We start from the raw sequence: 19652 nt of genomic DNA on the forward strand, positions 1-19652 counted from the left end.
TTGTAACTGTATTGTAGCTTAGCAGGATAGGTTTGGAGACTTTGAGTTTGACATAGTTTGTTCTGGATCATGCTGAGATCAGATATTTGTATGACAGACTCCTGTACGTTCAAAAGTAATGCATTATAACTATTATTGGAAAAATAATGTTTGGAAATGTAAAATGATATTTCCTATCATTCTGTGATCAACGATATAGAAATGACTGGTGGCTTAGGATTTTTCCACAGTGCTGTGTACCGTGTTTAAAAAAAGTTTTACAATTAATTACAATTAATTCTAAATGTCAAATGGTGGATAAAAAAATACAATTTATGATTAAATAATTATATAATTATATAATTTCAACTTTTTCCCAGAGATGGTTTGCGGCTGGAAGGGCATCCGCTGCGTAAAAACTTGCAGGATGAGTTGGCGGTTCATTCTGCTGTGGCGACCCCGGAATAATAAAGGAACTAATCCGACAAGACAATAAATGAATGAATGAATAAATGAATGAATGATTCATAATTTCAACTTGGCGACACAGTGGCTAAGGTTAGCACTTGTCAAATCACAGCAAGAATGTTAATTCTTAATAATAATAATTTTGCATTTTTGTGTGGAGATTGCATGTTCTCCCCATGTTGGCATGGGTTTCTTCCAGGTGCTCCAGTTTGCCCCACAGTCCAAAGACATGCGCTATAGGTGAATTGTACTGGGTTGGAGCTGGAAGGACACCCGCTGTGTAAAACATACTGGCTAAGTTGGCTGTTCATTCTGCTGTGGCGACCCTTGATGAATAAAGTGACTAAGCTGAAGTAAAATTAATGAATTTAATCATTTTAAATGTATTTACATTGTTTTTCTAATTACTTTGTCTAAAAAGTAACTTAAATCATTGTATTACTTGAGTAAATACTATACATAAATGTCAATGCATAAACAATAGAAACTGTGCGACAAACAGGTTTATGTTTTGTATTTGCATTTAAATTATATTTAAATATATTTATTATATACTTTAAATATGTTATTACATTTCTATTTTATAAACTTTTGTTAATAATAAAAACATGTTTTTATAAAAACAACAGAATGTTTTAATGACACCATATTTCCCTTTTTGTGTGTGTGTGTGCATGCGCGTGTTTGTGTGTATTGGCATGAATTTAAATTTCATTGTTTATTATTCATGTGCAGTTGTTGGACAAATTAAAAATCCTTTAGTTAAATTAGTTTCATTTTCAATCATTTATAATTATGTTAATATGCAAAATATCCGAAAAGCAAAAATATAAATATTTACAACTCCTCTGCTTCTCTGAATTGATATACTTTATATTGTCGTGAACTCATTTCTAAATAGTTTTTTTAATTAAAATATGAAGTCAATAAATGTTCTTTAGATGAAAAAAAATAAGTATTTTTCTAAATACATAGTGTGCTTCTCTGAACTGACTGTTTATGCAATTTATTTTATGCCCAGTATTTAAAGCAAGTATATTATAAGTAACTGTAATTAAATGACCTAAAAATGAAAAATAGTTTTTTACTTTAGTTTTTCAGCAGATTTGATCACAATATCTAGTTACTTTTTAACTAATTACACCCTGTGCTGTATATGATAATGTTTCATTTTGATAATATGAATTTCCCTCTATGCACTTGAAGTACCTGTGCCTTCTGAATTATTAATCGGCAGGCTTCGCTGATCTGTTTGCCTTGTGTGATTTGCCATATTACCATCAATGACAAAAGCACTACTTTGATCTCATTCTAAGACATGCTTTTTTTTCTACAAGCTGAACAGATTTTCTTTGCAGGATCAAAACATTGTGAGCAGAAAGAATGTTTATTTAGAATTGAATAATAATATAAAACAAAAGTGTGTCTAGAGACACCTAAGTGTAATGTAGAAGCTATTTCAAAGACGTGAAGAACTGCAGTTCCACAGAGGCTAGCAATAACAAACACAACAGAAGATTTCTGGACAAAACTTTATTTTGGATTATGGGTCTATACACTGTACATCCTGACACTGCAGTATATAAGCCGAACTACTTTCAACTCTAATCTCATAGAGCTCTCTATCTTACATTATAGTCCATGTGGGGGGAGAAGGGAGGTCTAAGGGGGAGAAATTGGCCAGATCCAAGTTGTATAAGCGGCATCAGTAGAAGAAGAAAGCATACATTAATCTCTTACATAAAAATAATTTCAAGAGTTGCAAAGTTTATAGTATATTGTTATAGCAGCAGTGAAGGGCTAAGATATATCGGCATGGGAGAATAAAGAACAGATTTAAACAAGAATCTGAAGGTCTGATTCAACCAGAACTGATGTCTTTGATATTTAGTTGAACAGTGAAAACCTGAAAAATGAAACGTTTCTACTGAACATTGCAGAAAAAAATGACTGAATATGCTTGCGCTGGGAATACAACCTTTGAAATAAAACATTTTCTTTCTTTTTGCTTAAAAAAACAACACAATGTAAAAGATAACAACTATGATGTATGTTTTCTCATTCTGAAAAAAAAAAGAAACGCAATATACATTTATGATACAATTCTTGTAAAATAAACAAATACAGCTATATACATTGGTGAATTTGTACTTTCATCGTTAAACTGGCTAATCCTGATCATCATTCATCAGTGATGTTGTTATTGCTGTTTTTAGCTTTTTTTAGTTAGCAAAAATGGCTCTTTTACGGAAAAAAAATCCACATTTTTAGTATTACATTGGGAGCAAAGGAGCCTCTGTGATCAGTTTCTCCCTTTTTTTAATAGAAAACCATGAACAAAGTGAACTGCACATATCAATTTGCTTGTAAAAACAACTACAAAACAACCTCATCTGAAAGTTTTTTTTTTTTTTTATGAATGATTTTTTGGTCTGTAAAAATGCACAGCCTCTTGCTACTATTAAGACACTGAGCTTCATCTAGACCTCATCTTTGCCGTAGCCTGCAATGTATCGATTCAAAGGCTCTTTTTTATATCTATAGCAAAAAGTAACCTCTTAAATATATTTTTTATTCTTAAAAACAGAGAAAGAAAAGAGTTTAATTATTCCAACATACATTTAAAAAGCTATCTTAGTATAAGATTTTAAATTGTTCTTTACCAGTGGCAATTGGTGCATTAAACTCTGCTATGCATTTTTCTTTTTATTTAACTATTCATAAACTTTCAAAGGAAAAATATATCAAAGGAATACTGACAAACTGGCATTAAAACCTATCAAATAAGCTGCGGCTTGCTCCTAAGCAGTGATAGTCAAGTTCTGGCAAAATGGGGTGAGCCTAAATGTGCAAAAAGCACTAAAGCTCCCCAAATGACAGTGCAAATGGGACGTCCTGTTCTCTTCATCTGACCGGACGGTCAGCATAGGAACAGGCTCAATAATTGTTCCACTTCTAGAAACCCCAATGGACCTAAAACAGGCACTTGCGGGTCTCCAGCATTGCATATGCACATAAGGTTTGTTTTTAGCCCAAGAGTAATGCCGTTAATGTTGCGTTCAAGAGCTGGAATTTATTGTTAAGTGGGTTCTGTTTTTCCTTTGTAGTTAAAAACAACGCTTTATCTTGCATAACACAATAAAAAAACGACATATACAGTTTTAATGCCCAATAATGAATATATGAATGGCAGACTTTATCTTTTTAAAATTCCATGCATATGAAAGAAATTACATAAGCTTGCTATTGAAAGGAGGAACATACGCAATAAAATATTCACACAATCTTGAAAAAACATCCAACAACAACAAAAAGAGCCAAAATGTAACATACATTCTGATTGCATTGTACCCAATGTATATAAATCACTTAAAAATATATGTTTTTTCAACAAAATCTCTCCCAGCTAAGTGTGTGACCGTCTTTCATTCATTCGTTCATCCTCATCATCTTGTTCACAGCTGAGAGGAGCACCTGCATTAACATTTAGACTCCCTTTTAGCAAGTGTTTCTCAGTGATGTTCCTGAATTACCACCAGCTCTGCACATTTTCCATGTCTTCTCAAACAAACACACCTGGTTCAGATCCGCTCATTAGGAGAGACTAAAAGAGCTGTAATGAGTGTGACAATAAAAAGGAGACATCCAAAACTTGCAGTGTTGGTGGTCCTCCAGGACCGTGGTTGAGAAACACTGCTTTTACCGATTCGTGTGTCCTATTCATTGCCGACGGTTTTAAATTTGATTCGAAACCGTTCGAAGCCTGTAGGACAGTAACAATAACACTTTCGCAACAATTATGATCATATATCGATAGCTATGATAAATGAATTCATTAATAATGTCAGATTGAGGGAACGGCTTTGCGCACCGTTCAGCAAGCAAGCATGTAGGACTTTTTTAAAAATCTTGCGTTTTATTTACAATAGTTCGTCTTAAACACATGATTACATTGCATTTATTAGAACTGCATATAATTAACAAAAGGTTTATTTCAATTTTATACTTAGGAATACTAAAAAAAACGGGATAAATGTGTGGGAGAGTGTGGGAGCGTAATGCATTTAGACAGTATTTTGTAATAATGACAAAGTGCGATTCATTATTTTGTAATGTAAAAAAACAAAAACAAAGCGAAAGAAACATTTTCATATTTACATTATAATTTACTTAAAAACAACAATTTGTGGTTCTTGATCACATGACACCTCCTGCCCTAGAAGCCGTTTTTTATGCTTTTAGTTTATTCCTCAAAATGGCCGACTATCGTCAACACCTCAGCCCTCGCGTGTGACGTCGAGAGGAAAGCCCTCACTGAGACCAGGAGCCACAAAACTCCTTGCCGATTGGTTCTGACCCCCAATCGCACGACATCTTGTTTACCATTAAAAGAAAGTGCTCATGGCTTGATCATAACACTTACTTGAACTCAAATCTCGCTCCCTTTCAGTAGGGCTGAACTTCACCTCTAGCTCTCCTCCAACGCTCTCCTGACCATCTCTAACAAAGTTAAAGATGCAAGTGTGTAACCATTTGTCTCCATGGCTTCTTTTAACCAGCATGACATGTACATACATATAAAAGAGGGGTAAATTTGAGGCTCTTATAAGTTTTTTTAATATCTCATACACACTAAGTCTCTTAAATAGCTCATTTTGAAGTGATTTTTCCTCAAAATGGATGAAGACGATGATGATGGCGAGTCCTTGTCTCTTCAAAAACGATGATGGGCGGTCAGCATGCTAAGATCTCCTTAAAAACTGACGTAAAATTTGTCGTCACCAATTTTGTTTATAGAAAAGTCTTCATTTGAAAATGTATCAAGTTTCAGGCACAGTTAGCTTTTGTGCTATTGTCTTCTTTCTTTCTGAAGGATTTTTGCATTTTTGTTTTCCTTTTCATTTTTAAAACATCTGGCGAGGTGCATTTCAGTGCTCTCGTTGTCTAACTTCCCTCAAAAAATGTTCTGCTTTTGCGCTGGCTGAGAGGCGGGTGGGCGGGGCTCACCCACATGCTAGTTTGTCATGATTGGGTGGTCGGTGCTGTCAATCAGGGCGGTGTTGATGTGGATTGGGGCGGAGTCAAGAGACAGAGAGAGGATCAGTTGTTGGAGTCTTTGGCAGGTGGGTGTGCCACGTCTGTGCCATTCTTGCTGGGGCTTTTGGGCCACAGCTGTTCCTGTAGCTCCTTGACCACTCTCTCCAGGTGCTCCCGCGCCTCCCGTTCATGGATCAGATCGGCTCTCAGCTGCTCTCGGTCTGCCTCGGCGTGCTGCAACTTTACTTGCAGGTCTTCAATCTGAAAGTACAACATGTAAAGATGAATAAAATGGCCAATAAAGTGTGCAGTGTGACAAGATGCACTTTTTGTCAGCACATTTTTTTTAATGAAAATTCTGTCATTGTTTGCTCACACCTACTCCTTTCTTAAACGGTAGATGGAAGATATTTTAAAGAATGTTGGAGACTAGACATTACACTTTGACTTTCTACAGTAGGACAAAATTACTATGGTTCTCAGTTGGTACAACCAACGTCTCTTTAAGGCACAGGGTTCATACAGTCATGGAAAACCTGGAAAATTCATGAAATTTGACATGGCATTTTCTAGGCCTCGTCCTACAGGTGCTCCGGTTTCCCACACAGTCCAAAGACTATATGTGAATTGGGTAAGCTAAAACTGGCCGTAGTGTAATGATCCCAGATTATTAAAGGGACTAAGCCGAAAAGAAAATGAATGAATAAATGAATAAATATAAATTGAAACTAAATAGGATTGTTGTGTGTTTTATGATATGCTGTAATAAATGTTAAGATGTATTGTTTTTTACCACGCAAATGTAGACAATGCCTGAAACAGGTCCTGAAAATTTACTTGAAAGTCTTGGATAAATCATGGAAAAGTCATGGAATTTTAATATATAAAATGTGTATGAACCCTGAAGGCAAGTGTTTCACTCGGCGGCCATCTTCAAAACTGCCTTTTGGGCAGTTTGCTCAGGCCCTCTGTCTGAATGAGGAAACATTAAATTCTCCAAAATTGCTTGCCAAGCTTACGATTAAATATCATATTAGGAATCCCCAATAAAATTAAACACCAACTGTCACTTTAGTTTCATTACTAATGCCCCATTCACACGGGGCGTCAACGTCAACGCTTTCTATTCACTTCGAATGGGTGACGTCAGGCTTTGTGGATTCGTCGGCGCCACTTCAGTGGCGTTGCTTGTTGCCGAAGTTGGGAATTTCTCAACTTTTCAAGCACTAATAAATGAGTCAGCCAATCAGATCGCTTTATGAAAATACACCAGCTCAGACAGTAGTTGATTGTGGACTCATTTCATTGGCTGACGCTGCAATGACGATCACATCAGCCCCAACATCAGATACGCCCTCTGTCAAGCATTGACGCTGAATTCCCGTGTGAATCGGGCGTAAACGTTGAAATCACAGAAAATCTGCAGAAATTTATGTATGGTCGTAGCCCCTTTCCCAGAGAATCGTCAGTCGTTGGCAGGGGTGAGTAAACTTGGTCCTGGATAGCCGGTTACCTGCACAGTTTAACTCCAACACTAATCAAACAAACCTGAACATGCTAATCAGTTTCTTTTAAAGATCGCTAGAAATCTATAAGCAGGTGTGTTCGATTAGAGTTGGAGCTAAACTGTGCAGGACACCCGACACCTGCCCACCCCTGGTCTATAGCAATCGCTGATTGAGAAGGCGATGCTTCTGGTACAGGTGAATTGAAGTTACACTTTTCCCAATTAACTTTAATAATTGCAGTTCAGTTTGTTTTTTTATATATTTTGTATTTGTATTGTATAATAAAGTAAAACAATACATGTTAATATGATTTAAAAAAAAACAACTAATTATACATATTAGATTTTACATATCATATTGTAACTTTCCACAGTTGATCGGTTACTTTAAGAACTGCAAACATATTTTACATTTTTACATAGATTTCTAAAATGTTGTTTAAATATGCAAATATTACATTATTTTTTACTAAATGTGCACAAATTTGCAGAATTCAGAACATTTATTAAAGTCATGTTCCATTTTTTGGTTTAATTTTTGTGACATTCAAGTCAAATGTTTTTGGAAAGGGGATTTAGGGAAATCTGTTTTTTATCACTCCATGAGTAAAAAAAATACTGTAAACAGCCAGGAAAAATAATCTGAATTGTTTCTTATTGTTTTACTTTAATATAGTTGAGACAGGAAAGTGTGGGGAGCAGAGACGGTAACAGGATCCGATAAACAACCTTGATTCATTTTAAATCGCATCAATATAGCTAGGTTATGCTAGTGACGGAACCTAGCTGGCTTCTTAAAAAGCATCATGTCTGTAGCTTAACACAGACGGACAAACACACAAACACTGATAGCCAAACATCCCAGTGCCGTCTCGCTCTTGTTTAGTCTGAAACACACATCCCTGACAGGAAGTAAGTCGGTTTCCTTCTGAGAAATGAAGCGTATCTGATCAGACAAGCGGAGCCACACCCAGTCTGAGAGTTCATCTGACACAGAGTGTGTGTGTGTGTGTGTGTGTGTGTGTGTGTGTGTGTGTGTGTGTGTGTGTGTGTGTGTGTGTGTGTGTGTGTGTGTGTGTGTGTGTGTGTGTGTGTGGGAGGAGGTCATGCGGCATCAGTCGAAGCAAACTTCTGATTGCTCTTCATAAACCCACACTTGTTTATCCCAAACCACTTCCAGCACAGGGACAGTCACTCGGGAAGAATCTGCGCTCAAAGGTCTTTGAACCCGCAATCTTTGGTTTACTAGGCCAGCTCTTAAAAGGCTTATCTTGGAAATAGTATATGTGGTTAAACTGACCTGTGCAGAGTATTTGGCCCTCAGGCGTCCGGCCTCGCAGCCCTTGTCACAGACCCGCAGCTGTCTGGCCTGCTCCAGCTCTCTCTTCAGCCGCATACGGGACTCGTTGGCCTCTCTCATCTTCCTCTCGCTTTCGGCACGCAAGCGCTCGATCTCCTTGCGCAGGTTCCTTTTCGCTTCTGTCGCCTCACGGAGCTTCTCCTTCTTCGCAACACGGAGGAACTCCAGCTCCTGTTAAAGACAGGGGAATAAACTTGTGATTATTCACTCTATTAAGAAGAGTCACTGCAGGCAAAAGCACAGTTTTTTTAAACGTTTTCTACACTGAGCCGTACATCTTCACTTCAGCAGTAGTTGCATACATCAAACTTCATAGTTTTATTAATGGCTGTTTTCTATAGGTTTGTACTACAGGGTTTGTTCATAACGCATTTGCCTGATTATATTATATAAAAGTGGGGCATTTAAAGCATACAAATCCTTTATTTTTTAAATTGAAGAGTTCAATGATTTGGTTAAATTTAAAACAGCACAATTCATGTTTAAAGCTAGAATAAATTACTTCTGAAATGCAAACAAAAGTTTTTTGAAGAAAGACATAGGGAAAATAATCTGAGAGAAGAACAACATTTTAGGAGGTTGAAAACAAGGACAACTTTAAAAAATGTCTGTATGAGGTGTGAAATTATGGAACAGATTCTCAAACAATGTCAGGAAGATAATTTATTTGAAAAGTTGTATAAAAATATATTATTAAAGGAATATAATGATGAATAGAGGTGATTGAAAAATAATAAAATGAGAAAGGTATGATGAAGTTTCGATTCATGGCGTTTGCAATACTATGTTTTTTTTCTGGTTTATGATATAAACCCTAAATGTACAAGTGGAATCAAACATATATTATTGTGTCAAAGATGTAAAAAGAATCAAATATGTCTCATGTAGAGCTCATATGTCCCGCTTAAAAAGAAGAGATATTTAAAAGAAGAAATAAGTTAAAGTAATAGACGAATGATGTATGTGGTAATGGGGTGGGGGAAATAATAAGCTTATGCTTCGACCTTGTTGAAATGTATTTTGTTTAAAGAAATGTTTTGTGTATGATTTTCTGTTTGAAATAAATAAATCAACATTTTATTCTAGAAATAATTCAGTTTTTTTCTGGCTGTCCGCAGTATTTTTTAATCATGGAGTGAAAACGTTTGACTCTAATGTCAGAAAAATTAAACAATGTAATTAAATGTCTGTCTGATGAAGAGTCAAGCGTTACACCTTTTGTGTTATCCTTTTAATTTTTTGTTTTACAAAAATTAAACAATAAATTTGTACATGACTTCATTCAATGTTCTGATGTGTGCAAATTACTGCATTAGTAAATTAATATTTAATACAAATAATGCAATATTTCCATATTTAAACAGCATTTTAGAAACCTTGTAAAGCAAAATATATTTGCAGTTCTTAATATAACCGATCAACTATGGAAATGTTACAACATGATATGTAAAACTAATTTTTAACCATATTGTATTTTTTTGCTTTAATGGATATATAAGACATTTAAGAAACATTATTAAATCTAAAAGTAAATCATTAATATATTTACATATTCCAGTTCATTTAAACATCATTTAGCAAAATATTGGTTTTCCAAACATTTCTATACAGAAAAGTTTTCATCATGCCATTCATGCCATGTTTTAACTGTACATCAACACTGAGCTGCTCTGAATTTCGCTAGACTGCAACTGCTCAGCTGAATGGGAGTGGCACCCTTTTCAGTTTCATTTATTGTGGCTGATCATGTGAACAATATATGAGTGAAAAAGAAAGTTTGACTTTGCACTTGTGGATTTCCGTTGTAATAAAGTTAACTAGAGATATGATATGTGCTAGTAAAAATCTAGTAAAGAACATCCAATGTGCTGTTAACTTACATAAATTGTTGCGTTCGATTCATTGGTGCAATTTACATAATACCAGATTTTTAAATGATTTTCTTGAAAACCTTTCCCTTTTATTTTGTTTTGTTATACATGTCTCCGGATGTGTACCTGCTGGAGGCTCCGTTTGGCCTGTAATGCGGATCCGAGCTTCTCCTCCTGCTTCACTCTCATCTTCACGATCTCATGCAGAAACTTTTCCTTGGATTCTTTTGAGTCCAGGCCGTTGTCCAGCGCCTGTCTCAGCGTCTCCAGCTCTGACTCCAGGTTATTCATGGCGTGTCCCTCTCCCCCAGACAGCAGGGGGCCCTCCGGGGGTCCGGCGGCGGGTGTCACTACTGCTGGTAAAGTGGCCACAGGGCCTGAGGGAGAGCTCAAGTCCTTAGCTGAGCTTGAGGAGGGAAACGATGGGGAGGAGAGCGAGGAAAGCGATGACGTTACTGAAAAATAAAGCAGAAGAGCGATTGTGAGTGGCCAATCAGACTACAGCTGTCAACCGAAGTTGTAAATTAACTTAAAGGGACAGTACACTACATGAATTAATACTCATTCTTTACTTGTTTCCAACCTTCAAACAAAAAAAGAAGATATTCTGAAGAAAGCTGGAAACCTGTAACATCCATAAGAGTTATGCTTTTTTTTTAGCTTTCTTCCAATTTTTTTCTCTCATAAATGTTTGAAACCATTAGCGGGTGAGTAAATAGTGAGTGCATTTTTATTTTGGGGGTAAACTGTCTATTTAATGCACATATTATGATAAAGCATTTCAAAATGAACATTGTTTCCATCCAATGTCCATCCAAACAATCCTATGCCTTTTTTCTCCTTCATTGCAAATGTGTTTCACCTCAGAGCTTCAGACGACACACGGAGTAACAAACATTGTCATGTTATCTTGCATTTGGAGTGCAGGACCAGCTGTTTGTCATAATAATAAGACATTTATAGGAGGTAATTGTACGATGTATTTTAGTTGATTCACTGTTTAGTCTACTTATCCAATCACATATTCTGCTGAGGCAAAAATCACATGATTTTTTTTAGTGTGCAAAGTGTATGCACTGGATCAAAAATGTGTGCCATTCATTTGAGTTTATTATGGGCAGTTTATGCACATCTTGGTGTTTCCATTCAGTCGTTTCTTTAATGCAATATCCTACGATGCACATAAAAATAGGTGGATGGAAACGTAGCTTATGTAGGCTTCACTGGTTTGTGTGTTGGCAGCAGTGGGATCAGTTTTTCAAGCACCTGTCAAACGCACAAGATGTGCTTTAAAATGAGCCGTAAAGGATGAGGAATGAAAGAGGCCTCATTGATTTTCTGCCGGATTCACACAAGCGCTGTTACCGTTCTAATCCACCTCTCTCCAGAGCGCTCAAGGTTGACTGGAAATGAACTGTGTGCAAATGAAGTGTGAACCAAATCTTAATGTCTTTAAAGAGCACTTTTGTTTCACGACACGGCAACAAAATCGCCTGTCACAGTTGCTTCTCTAAGAAAGTCTAAAAGTAAATCCAAAACTAATACTAATACTCACACATGTTAAAAGAATGTGCCATTCCTTAACAGATTTGGAAGAAAATAAGTTGGACTAATCTCTTGTAAAAGCTTGAGCAAGGCATTTCAGAGAGTTTAAAAGCAGAAAGGCACCAATTTCCCAAAACAAAATATGCTTTTTAATGTGTAAAAGTATCTAAATAGGGTTTTTAAGAACCTTTTAGCATATTAAACGCCATTAGATTTATCCACTTATATGTTCTTGATTATAACTCCATAGAAACATATTACATAGTTTGTATAGTTATGGCTTGATATTATTTTCTAAACAATGTTTATTTTGTCTCACCATAAAGTTCATATATACCCACTATATATTTTGAAATATTTACATTTAAATATAGATATGTTAGTTATAATATTAAAATATCTATATCTAAATGTAGTTGAACTCAGAATTATTAGCCCCCCTGTTTATTTTTCCCCAATTTCTGTTTAACGGAGAGCAGATTTCTTCAACACATTTCTAAACATAATAGTTTTAATAACTCATTTTTAATAACTGATTTATTTTATCTTTGTCATGATGACAGTAAATAATATTTTACTAGATTTTTTTAAGACACTTCTATACAGCTTAAAGTGACATTGAAAGGCTTAACTAGGTTAAGTAGGTTAAATAGGCAGGTTAGGGTTTGTGTATAACATGGTATAACGATGATTTGTTCTGTAGATTATTTTAAAAATATTGAGCTTAAAGGGGCTGATCATTTTGTCCTTAAAATTAAGTTTTAAAAATTAATAACTGCTTTTATTTTAGCCGAAATAAAACAAACAAGACTTTCACCAGAAGAAAAAATATTATCAGACATACTGTGAAAATTTTCTTGCTCTGTTAAACTTAATTTGGGAAATATTTAAAAAAGAAAAAAAATCAAAGGGGGGGCTAATAGCTCTGACTTCACCTGTATGTATTTTTATTTTAATTTTTTTATATTTTAAATAAAATATGTAGTATTTTTATATTTTTTTTTAATCTTTTTTCCCCAAGTGATGTCAAATCTGAATTCCTAGTTGCATTAATCTAGTCTTCAGTGTCACATAATAAATAATAATAAAACATTTCCTATCATTAAATATGTTGAAAACAGCTGTTGCTTAGCATTATCATTTTTTCAGTATCCTTAAATAAATATAAAGTTCAAAATAAATATTTGAATGTTTAACCAACATGTTTAGATTTCACGATGTTATAATGTAGCCCGTCAAATTTACATGAATTTCTGCAATATTTCTCCACAGATGCAGCAGTTCAGCTCTCAAACATTAACAGCGAAGTGGAGCATCAGCAGAGCAGTTACTCACATTCCTCTCGACTCTCCACCTCCACCTCCACATCTGACTCGTGCTCCTCTGGCGAGGCTGGCAGGGGTTTGCTGGCGGTGGCCGCGGCGCAGGGCTGTGGACTGGGTTGAGTGTCGCCCGTCAGCCTCCTCTTCCTCCCGCGACTCGCACCTTCACTCTCTGCCCCATGTGGATGTGAGCTGCTGGGGGCCGATGGAGAGGCCTGTCCTCCTTTCTGCGGCGGTGTTAGAGCCACGTTTGGGGCCACGGCACTTTCCAGACTCTTGTAGTTGTAGAAACTGCAGGAGATTGTTCAGGGTGAGTACACTATTTAAAGCATTGGTGCTAATTTCAGAGAAGCATGAATTTGGATATCAAATAAGCAAGGAACTTTATTTTTCCATAACCGGCATCCTGTTTTTAGCATTGTTTAGTTTTGTGATTATGACACCAATAAATTATTTATTTGTTGTTTTCTTTGCGAACATTAGAAAGAAATGTATAAAGAAGGCTACTAGACAAGGATATTATAATGTACTTAGATGGATGTTTCAAACATGTCTCTCAGGAAGACTTTTTAATAATTTATTTATTAAAATGAAAAATCATTTAGTTTTATTGATGTATGAAATTCGTCTTTATTATATGTTTTCATCAATATATTAGGAAATAAACATGAGTTGCTGTTCTTCAACAGAACTAAGTTAATATTTTTTTTATTTTACCTTAGTTTTACAAAAGCAGAACTTATAATAAAACAATAACATTCATTCATTCATTCATTCATTTTCTTGTCGGCTTAGTCCCTTTATTAATCCGGGGTCGCCACAGCGGAATGAACCGCTAACTTATCCAGCAAGTTTTTACGCAGCGGATGCCCTTTCAGCTGCAACCCATCTCTGGGAAACATCCACACACACATACACACAAATACACTACGGACAATTTAGCCTACCCAATTCACCTGTACCGCATGTCTTTGGACTGTGGCGGAAACCGAAGCACCTAGAGGAAACCCACACGAAGGCAGGGAGAAAATGCAACTCCACACAGAAACGCCAACTGAGCCGAGGTTAAAAACCAGCGACAGCACTACCTACTGCGCCACCGCCTCGCCCATTGCGTACAATTCCCATCGGTCAGGTGGTGGAAGGCGGTGGCACGTAGTTACGCGCTCAAAACCTAAGTCCGCTAAATCACGCCTTCCCCTAAAACAATAACACATAGATGTAACTTGTTTTCAGGCAGTCACTATTACCTTGGGGGAGACTGCATGGGTATTAATAATGTAAAGTTGTATTGTAAGCTGAGAATTAGTGACTTTATATTGCGGTATTTGTCTCTTTCACTTTCATTTTACAAGTCTAATGCTTGCAGTGCCTTAATAACTTCAAGTACTTTTACCAAAATGTGATGTATATACAGTTGAAGTCAGAACTGTTAGCCCCTCTGAATTATTAGCCACCCTGTTTATTTTTTCTCTCAATTTCTGTTTAAAGAAGAGAAGTTTTTTTCCAACACATTTTGAACACTTCTTAACAGTGACATTTAAAGGCTTAACTAGGTTAATTAGGCAAGTTATTGTATAATGATGGTTTGTTCTGTAGACTATCTGAAAAATAAATAGCCCTAAAGAGGCTTATAATATTGACCTAATGGTTTTTTTAAATATTAAATACTGCTTTTATTTTAGCCAAAGTAAAACAAATAAGACCCTAGAAGAAAAAATATTATCAGACATACTGTAAAAATTTCCTTCCTCTGTTAAACATTATTTGGGAAATATTAAAAAAAAATAATAATAAATCAAAGGGGGGCTAATAATTCTGACTTCAACTGTACATTGCTGATCACTGATTGGTTCAAAAGAATCGTCAATACCACCGTCATTGAATTTGAAATGTGAGACGCCAAACCTGCTATTATAATGGCTGGCTTGTGTTGCATTTATGATGATGTCACAGTAGTAAAGGCAACGCAACTGTAGCAAAATCCCACCCACTGTAAGTGGTGCTAAACTTCAGTGGAAATGCAAACCGAGCTGAGCATAACCCAAGCAAGCTGTACTCTACCGTGGAGTGGGAAAATTGTTTAAATCCCTTTACAGCCAAATATTCACTACAAAAATGTTCTCCTAAATTTCATCATCATAGTATAGCCATTATCATTGCAAGCAAATCAGCATAAATTGGCAGACGCTTAAGCAAAAGTGATGCACTACAAGCTGCTGTACTGTAATGGCAATAACCGACATCATCTTAAAGAGTACGGGTGATTTAGAAGTGAATAATCCAAACCAAATGGCAGGTTCAGAGGGGAAAAAAGCATCTCTGCAAGCCACAAACGAGGGGTGGGTAGAGAATAACGGCTGTTGTGAGTGGTTTCAGAGAAACCAATCTGGGCCGGACATGGTGACTCACTCAAAGCCTCTCTAGTTAAGATGGTGAAGTTCAAAACCACACATAACTAAGCAAACAACCAGCTTACATCATGCTCCTCTGAACAGAAGATCTAAACCTTCTGCTGCTTTGCTCTGGAAAAACCGCAGCCGAACATGACTAACAAGCTGGTTTCACACAAACCAGCATATTCACACACCCTTTCTTCAGGTTACTGATACAGTCATATAACCATGTAAATCATGCACTAAAACATCTTTATATAATGACGGTTTAGACCCCATTGATATAAAAAAGATGTAGATTTGACTGGTTTATTAGAACACATGCAACACATCTTTAAGAAATACATAAAAGTTCATATTTTATTGACATTATTATATACTTTTGATATAAATATTTAAAACTATATAAACAATGGTTTTATACTTTAATACTGATGTTGAAAATATTTTATACAGAATATTTAATATTAAATAGATATTTAGAATAGTATTTGGTTATTATTTAGGGTTTTTTAGATAAGTATTAAAAATATCAATAGAAATAATTATTTATAAAATAAAAAAGAGTAATATATATATACTACCAGACAAACGTCTTGTCGCCTATCAAGATCCAAGAAAACAAATAATACCATGACTTCTATTTGATTATTTGGGATCAGAAGTGGCTTATATGAAAGACAAAGGCCCTTTAGATTACTAAGATTCTTCGGATTCATCTTCAATGCCTTCTCCTTCTTACCCCAGACATGCTCAATAATGTTCATGTCTGGTGAATGGGCTGGCCAGCCTTGCAGCACCTTGAACTTCTTTGCTTTCAGGAACTTTGATGTGGAGACTGAAGTATGTGGAGCAGCGCTATACTGCTGCAGAATTTGCCCTCTCCTGTGGTTTGTAATGTTATCTGCCGTACAAATGTACCTCAGGTTGTTGATGTTGCCATCCGCTCTGCAGATCTCCTGCACACCTCCATAATAGATGTAACCCCAAACCATGACTTTTTCTTCACCAAACTTGACAGATTTTTATGAAAATCTTGGGTCCATGTATGTTTCAATAGGTCTGCAGTATTTATGATGATTGGGATGCAGTTCAACAGATGATTTATCTGCCACTTTTCCAAATGATCTACTAGAAGTCAAGTTATTTTTTTTTTTAACTGCAATCGACGACGAGACTTTTGTCAGGGGGAAACCGGAGAACCCGGAGGAAACACACGGAGGAACTCCACACAGAAATGCCAACTGACCCAGCCAAGGCTCAAACCAGCTACCTACTTGCTGTGAGGCTAGAGCTACTCACTGTGCCACAGCGTCGCCCCAAATATAATAATATATTTATTATTATATATAAAAGCATATTCAAATGTATATTTAATCCAGATGCAAATGTTTCTGAGAACCATGCAATATTTGATTTGAAAATGTACCTTTCTCGTAACATGCTAGCGGGTCTGCCTGCTCCGTCTTTATCGCTAACAGAGATGTTTGGAGACCAAGGCCTGAAGGCTGACGGTCTCTGTCTGGGTTGAATGCAGTTGAGCCCCTGCAGAGACACAGAGAGATGTTAATAGACATGAAAGTAGAAAACACAATCCAAAAAGCATTTCAGCATGAACACACAGGGACCTGGGACCATCTGCACGCAAAGAATGAAAAACATTTATTTGTTTATTTTATTTTTAGAAATGCTAGCAGAAAGTCTTTTGAATTGAACTGAGGGAGTGAGAGAGGGAGATAAAACAAGCCTGAAGGATGACCAGAGGCACAAGTACACCGAGGTCACCGTGAAATCAGAGATCTGTGCAGGCCTATTTGCAGGCTCTCTTCATTTTAGGAGAATTGATTTTTTTTTTTTTTTCAAAAGAACATCATCGGTTATTTTGGGTTGAGATCCAGTTTCAGAAAAGATCTGATTCTCTGTGGCAAGAAAACAGTTGCTTGGCTCCGAAAACCATCTGAGGAGCGGCCAAGTTTCGTAAAACAGCCTTGTATGTTATTAATACGTAGATAAATATATAATTAGGCTGGCTTGTGTAGCAAGCCAGACTACTGTTATCCTATTAAACTTATTATTATTATTAGGCTGGCTTGTGTAGCAAGCCAGACTACTGTTATCCTATTAAACTTATTATGGTGGCTTGAAAAGCCAACATACTGTTATCTCACGTAAACTTATTATTATTCTTCTTCTTCTTCTTCTTCTTCTTCTTCTGAGACTAATTTTAAAGTGTATCTCCTCCTAAACTTTTCAAGCTTCATACTTCAAACTTTCGTCAAACCTTCAAACTGGTCTGACTCGGGTTGCTATATCTGTTCCAACTGATCCGACTTTCGGTTTTCCGAAAAACGACCCGGAAAATTCCCAAAATTCCCATTGACTTAACATTGGGTCAAACTTTGTGACCTCATAACTCTGCATCAGACTGTCCTACAGACTTCTAACTGGGCTCATTTAACTCAGTCTAGCCAGCAGCCAATAACTGATGACCTTTAAACTTACTAGCCACTCCCTAGCAACCACTTTTGGCACCCTAGCAACTGTCCCATAGACTTCCATTGTAAAAGACTGCCATTGACTTAACATTGGGTCAACCTTTGTGAGCTCATAACTCTGCATCAGACTGTCCTACAGACTAGAGTCAGGCCCCATTCAACTCAGTCTAGTCAGCAGCCAATCACTGATGACCTTTAGACTTACTAGCCACTCCCTAGCAACCACTTATGGCACCCTAGCAACTGTCCCGTAGACTTCCATTCGAAAGACTCTCATTGACTTAACATGGGATCAAACTTTGTGAGCTCATAACTCTGCATCAGACTGTCATACAGACTAATGGCTGAGCTCATTTAACTCAGACTACCAAACTGCCAATAACTGATGAGCTTTTAACTTTCTAGCCACACCCCTAACTACCACATACTGCACCCTAGCAACTGTCCCGTAGACTTCCATTACAAAAGACTCTCATTGACTTAACATGGGATCAAACTTTGTGAGCTCATAACTCTGCATCAGACTGTCATACAGACTAATGGCTGAGCTCATTTAACTCAGTCTAGCCAGCAGCCAATCACTGATGGCCTTTTAACTTTCTAGCCACACCCCTAACTACCACATACTGCACCCTAGCAACTGTCCTATAGAATGTAATTAGCTGTGCTATTAAATGCTTATAATTCTAACATGCTAATGACATGCCAATCATGCTAGCAACATGCTACTCATATGCTAATCATGCTAATGACATGCTAACTCATACTGGAAACATGCTAATGACATGCTAATTTGTACTTGAATCATGCTAGTAACATGCTAATTCATACTAGACCCATGTTAATAACTGGCCTACATGCATATCTTTGCATAGCAGTGTCCTATTGACTTGGGGGATGGCTCATCTGACTCAGACAACCAATGAGCATATCAATATGATAATAAAGCTCACAAGCCACGCCCCCAAATTGATTCCATAGACTTCCATTAAAATAAGCCAAGATGCATATCTTTGCAAAGCAGAGTCATAGAGACATGGGGGTTGGTTCATTTGACTAAGACAACCAACCACATTCAAGTTCACTCTGTAACCTCGCCCATAGCAACAAAACAGAGTACCCTAGCAACCATTCATCAACAGCTATATCTCAGCATCAGAACATCGTAGAGAGTTGGAGATTGGCTCGTTTGACTCATGCTAGCAAACGGAACTTCCTATATGCTACACATGCTAGCAGTGACTAGCTACATGCTAATATTGACTAGCCAAGTACTCTAACTTGCTAGAAATGCTTACCAAGTATAAATGTTTTATCAAGCATGTATGTGAGGCTTGCCTAGTAACCAACCAGGGTACCCTAGCAACTGCCTAGCAACCACCCAAATTACCCTAGCAACCACCTAGCAACGGCCTAGTAATGCCTTAGTAAGGGCCTAGCGACCACTCAGGACACCCTAGCAACCACCTAGCAACGCCTTACCAACCACTCAGAATACCTTAGCAACCACCTAGCAACACCTTAGCAACCACCTAGCAACCACTTGGGACACCTTAGCAACCGCCTAGTAACACCTTAGCAACCACCTAGCAACCACTCAGATCACCCTAGCAACGCCTTAGCAACCACCTAGCAACCACTCAGGACACCCTAGCAACCACCTAGCAACACC

The 19652-nt window shown here is 36.9% G+C and overlaps 1 protein-coding gene and 1 long non-coding RNA gene across 9 annotated transcripts in view; one reads left to right on the forward strand and one right to left on the reverse strand.

Moving 5' to 3' along the window:
• The window catches only part of LOC137496334 (uncharacterized), a 197673-nt gene that overhangs the window by 113065 nt on the left and 64956 nt on the right, over window positions 1-19652 (forward strand). For 6 of the 8 annotated variants that reach the window (XR_012384205.1, XR_012384200.1, XR_012384201.1 and 3 more), the window contains one exon: window positions 13040-13399. This is a non-coding gene — a long non-coding RNA (uncharacterized lncRNA). Of the gene's footprint in view, window positions 1-359; window positions 538-13039; window positions 13400-17170; window positions 17476-19652 lie in introns of all 8 variants that reach the window. The other 2 variants (XR_012384203.1, XR_012384202.1) reach the window with 2 other exon arrangements.
• Window positions 1966-19652, reverse strand: part of skia (v-ski avian sarcoma viral oncogene homolog a) — a 120573-nt gene continuing 102886 nt past the window's right edge. The window contains exons 3-7 of the mRNA NM_130935.3: window positions 16915-17030; window positions 13103-13380; window positions 10349-10677; window positions 8292-8522; window positions 1966-5745 (exon numbers count right to left, since the gene is read on the reverse strand). Of these exons, the coding sequence (NP_571010.3) occupies window positions 5548-5745; window positions 8292-8522; window positions 10349-10677; window positions 13103-13380; window positions 16915-17030 (1152 nt within the window). The 3' untranslated portion in view covers window positions 1966-5547. The remainder of the gene's footprint in view (window positions 5746-8291; window positions 8523-10348; window positions 10678-13102; window positions 13381-16914; window positions 17031-19652) is intronic.

The sequence above is a fragment of the Danio rerio genome, chromosome 8 (assembly GCF_049306965.1).
Source record: "Danio rerio strain Tuebingen ecotype United States chromosome 8, GRCz12tu, whole genome shotgun sequence".
Classification (NCBI taxonomy): domain Eukaryota; kingdom Metazoa; phylum Chordata; class Actinopteri; order Cypriniformes; family Danionidae; genus Danio; species Danio rerio.